Source organism: Etheostoma spectabile, chromosome 9 (assembly GCF_008692095.1).
Source record: "Etheostoma spectabile isolate EspeVRDwgs_2016 chromosome 9, UIUC_Espe_1.0, whole genome shotgun sequence".
NCBI classification, from domain to species: Eukaryota; Metazoa; Chordata; class Actinopteri; order Perciformes; family Percidae; genus Etheostoma; species Etheostoma spectabile.
In genome coordinates this window covers 15,405,828-15,410,479 of record NC_045741.1, presented here as the reverse complement: position 1 = coordinate 15,410,479, position 4,652 = coordinate 15,405,828, and the positions used below count along the sequence as shown (strand labels likewise).

Genomic DNA, 4,652 nt, shown 5'->3' with positions numbered 1-4,652 from the left:
CCACCTGCACCACGAAGCATACACTAACAGTGTTCCAGCGTTCCAGCCAATAACCAACAAGAAGGATGTGGGGTTGGGGGTGGGGTTGGGGGGTTAGTTCGTGGAAGCACAGAAGGGAGGGGACGAGATGAGGAGGAGGAAGGGACAAGCTAGTCTTGTTTTGTTTGAAAATACTTTGAACGTCAACAAGAAGTAATGTCACCAAACATAGCTTAGAGCACCTTTAAGAGAGTAACTGTCAGCATCAAGTGTATGACACATAAATAGAAAGACCTCCAACAAGATACTTCACTATCACACTGGCAAACTACAGCCTGGAAAAACAACCACAGGCTTCAATGGCCTCACTGTACTCCCCAGAGTTGGCGCCCCACTTTTACTGCTAACTTTCACCGAACTTTTCCAGAGCACGGGGCCCCACTAGCAGCTGGACCCACATCAGGTTCTCATCAAGCTAAACTGGCCCACTGCATTTCTCTCTATGTCATCTCCTCTTATGATCAGAGGGCAACTGATTGGTTTCTCATGACAGATCTTCAAGGATGAATCTCCATGTCGTCATTTAAAAGTGACAAATTGTCATAGTAACGGCTGGAGCATTGAGGACATTTTATGTCAGCTATCTGAGGCGTCATTACATTTTGCTTTTGTGACTGCAGAATACCCCGGTCTTCTTCTTCTTTGGTAATCTTCTGTCAGGTATCAAACATTTGTTATTGCTTCATCTGCTTTCTCCTCTTCCTCTCCATAGCTGTATGAACTGGATAGAGACCCAAAGAGGAAAGAGTTTCTGGATGATCTCTTCAGCTTCATGCAAAAAAGAGGTATGTTACTGTGTGTGCGTGCGTGCGTGCAAAGAAATAAACAAAGTACATCAGTACACCACATTGGCTCTTACTCATTAAAGTACACCTATATGTTTATACAGTTTGCCATGTTACCATATTATATTTCCTCGCTTTATATCCATCCATTGACATAAACAGGCTCTTAATAGTTAGAGAGGATCTCTCTCTCTCGCTCTCTCTCTTGCTCTCCCCCTCTCTTTCTCTCTCTCTCTCTCTCTCTCTCTCTCTCTCTCTCTCTCTCTCTGACCCACGACACAGCACTGTCTACTCATTTTTCACTCACATGGGTGGGGTCGTTATTCATTTTGGAGATGATTGCTTTATGGTTGTGCAACCCCATGTCGTTCCTAGGCTATAACTAGAGGACGCATCATATTAATGCTAGGAATGGATTGGTTTACCTTTCCATCCTGGTGCTTGTCCACAGCGGCCCTGCACCACACACACAAAACACACACACACACACACACACACACACACACACACACATACACATACACCATCACCACCACCACCACCACCACCATGCAGGCTTTTCACATTGGTGACACACACAACATCAAAACTGCAAACTGTGCCAAAAAAAAAAAAATCTCATTTGTCTTCACCCGGACAAGTCATTGTCATACTTTGGAAACTGATTGTTCAAGATTGTATTTGTATGTATTAGAGGCACACAGATCTTCCTTCTCCCATTGAATACAGAAAAACCTTCTAATTTGACAAGTTGCTTTATGGCTGAATTAATCAGATCAGTAGGCCATGACATGAGACATCAGACGTGCTCACAACTGACAAAAACAGTACTAAATCTTCAGGGTGTCAGAGCCACTGGCAAGGGGCGGATCTGTCAAGTCTGCTCTGAGAATCTGAGAGCGCCATCTGCAGGTTGTACCAATAACTGAGGCATCACTCCATAATATGCAAATCTAGGATTTTTGAACATATTTCATATCAGAGGTGGGACTGAAGATTGGGTTTGGGATCACTTGTTTAAATTGATATGACTTGATTAAAATATTGATAAAGCCTTTGGTTTTACGTGCTGGGAAAAAGGAAATTTGTCACAGCTTTACTATCTGTACAGCATACAACACCCACTGTTCAACTCTTGCTTCGCTTAAAGAAAAACCCAGCAAACTCTTTAATGGGAAAAACAAATAGAAGAAACCTAAGGAAGAGCAACTAAGGAGCCAGGACGGACAGACATGCCATAGATGTTGTGTGTACAAAACAGACTAATGTAATACAATTTCATCATAGACAATCCAAATTACACATATGAAAAAAGAGTTCACTGTGTAATCTGGAAAGAGGACAGACAACAAACAAAACTGAAAGGCAAAACTGAAGCACATCATCCACACAGATAGAAGAATGAAACAAACAAAGAGAGAGACAGAGATTTATGGCTGAATCACAAATTTGTCTCAGGGGGCTTTGCAATCTGTACAGCATTAAATCTGGCGTTATTTTTTTTTGCAACATGTTTTTTTCTTCATGCCAACAAAGAAAATTGAAAGAGCAAGAGAGAGGGAGAGAGCTTGTGGGGCACAAAAAAAAAAAATTATTATAATTCTCTATCAGTCCTAATTGGCTGGTAAAATGGAAGAAGGTCTTTTCAAACATGTCAAACTCTAAAGATTCCCAGCAAGAAGCATTTTTCTTTCGACATGAAAAGAAGTCTCCGCCAGAATTGTTTTTTTTATTATTTCGGGATGACCTTTCTCCTCTGTCTGTGTGTGTGTTTGTGTGTGTGTGTGTGTGTGTGTGGTGTGTGTGTTGTGTTTGTGTGTGTGTGTGTGTGTGTGTTGTATGGTGTGTGTGTGTGTGTGTGTGTGTGTGTGTGTGTGTGTGATTACAGGAACCCCAGTGAATCGTATTCCCATCATGGCCAAGCAGGTTCTGGATCTGTACATGCTCTACATGCTGGTGACAGAGAAGGGCGGCCTGGTGGAGGTCATCAACAAGAAACTGTGGAGGGAGATCACCAAGGGACTCAACCTGCCTACCTCAATCACCAGTGCAGCCTTCACCCTTCGCACACAGTCAGTATACACACACACACACACACACACACACACACACCACCGTTTACAAGTAGCTATTTTATTTGACAGTTTTGTTTGCTTTAATGTTGCTCAGAGATCAATAACACAACTGATTTGTGTTTCTATAGTCAGCCACAACTCTTATACCCATATTCCTTTTGTTCTGCTAAGCCATTTCAAGCATGTGGAGCTGCTGGCTATCAGTTGTCAACAACCATTTTGTTTGACCAATTAACCCCTGGCTGTGTGTCAAGCCATTTCCTGTAGTTGGTTCAGATTGCAGTACGTTCTCACTTCCTAATTAGCTGCACCACAGATCAGTTCTAATGAGAATGAGACCTGCATTTACAACATTCTTGTGCCGTCACTTAGTTAATTATTCTATCACATGTAGTTATTGTCAGTCACTCGATATATTGTATGATTAAAGGGTGAGTACATTTTTGTGTGTGGCTTTCCAGTAGTCGCTTTTTTATTGCACAGCCCCATGTTTGGAGAAGCAAACAGGAAGCTAAGCAATGCTTTGGATGCCATGATAGGTCTGATCCAAATGTCACAATAACACAAACCAAAGTCACACAATAACACTAACTAACTAGCTGACTGATCAAGGTAGCGATAGCATCTCCTGTGGTGTCAACGGAGTGTGGTGGTTTAAAAGAGCAACAAGTACTGCTATGGATGAGGTTAAAGCACCACTTAAAAAATCAAAATACATTTAAGCTTACACTATATTTGGAAGATTTTCACTGCTTTGCCTTGCTGTCAGACAGCCCTTTCCAACAGGGAACTGAAGCAGTAATTGCTCTCTTAAAATCCACCAGACTCTATTGACAAAAACTTTAATTTCACTAGCAGAACATGGGAGTTGCTTGTCTAATGTTTCCCATTGCCAAACGTGTTGTCCATGTTACATTGCTTTGCTTCTGTGCCGTTATTGCCAAACTTAGCACAGCTAACAATCACTCAGCTATTGCTAGCTTTCACAATAATCCTAATCTTACATGGATGGGCTAGTTTGTATGGTTTGACCATGTCCTGGATGTAAGATAGACAAGCCATTCACAGCACAGTAATCAAGTAGCAGTGTCTTGAGCTAGATTCAAGCAGCCAGTGCAGGGTGCGGAGAAGCCTTGTAGATATTATTTGGGTTTTTTTTTTTTAGAAGACATAATACATGTATTTATGTGCTGATTAGCACTGATCTTGATGTGGAAAATCAGCTAAATGTTCAACCTACCCATCCCAAGAGTTTTAAATTAAAGCTTTGTATGTACTGTAGTATGTAAAGTTTTGGGGAACTAGTTGACATTTTCACCAGTAGATTAAAGCTCAGGGCATTCCTATACTAACAACAACAAAAATAAATTGTGTTCCTTTCAGATACATGAAGTACCTGTACCCATACGAATGTGATAAGAGGGGTCTGAGCAACCCCAACGAGCTCCAGGTAGCCATCGACAGTAATCGGCGGGAGGGCCGCCGACAGAGCTTTGGCAGCTCCCTCTTCACCTATTCGCCCAATGGGACGCCCACCATGCTCTCCTCACCGAAGCTCCCCTCAGCCAGTGTGGGTCTAACGGTTGGCACCAACGGGGCCTCCTATACCCCCATCCAGAAGATCAAGAAGGGTGAGAATACACTCGCATCACATTACATGGGTTCACTGTTGAAGTCAATGTTTGAAGACTGGAAAACAGGAAATGGGTAATTTTTAGAGACTGACTGTTGTTTTGGTTTTGTAATCTTTTTT

The 4,652-nt window shown here is 42.1% G+C and overlaps 1 protein-coding gene across 2 annotated transcripts in view; it reads left to right on the top strand.

The window, feature by feature from the left end:
* arid3a (AT-rich interactive domain 3A) overlaps positions 1-4,652 on the top strand; it is a gene marked incomplete at its 3' end in the record, with an annotated part of 49,995 nt that overhangs the window by 38,393 nt on the left and 6,950 nt on the right. For both annotated transcript variants that reach the window (XM_032525061.1, XM_032525060.1), the window contains 3 exon segments: positions 752-824; positions 2,713-2,896; positions 4,283-4,530. In XM_032525061.1, coding sequence (XP_032380952.1) covers positions 752-824; positions 2,713-2,896; positions 4,283-4,530 — 505 coding nt within the window.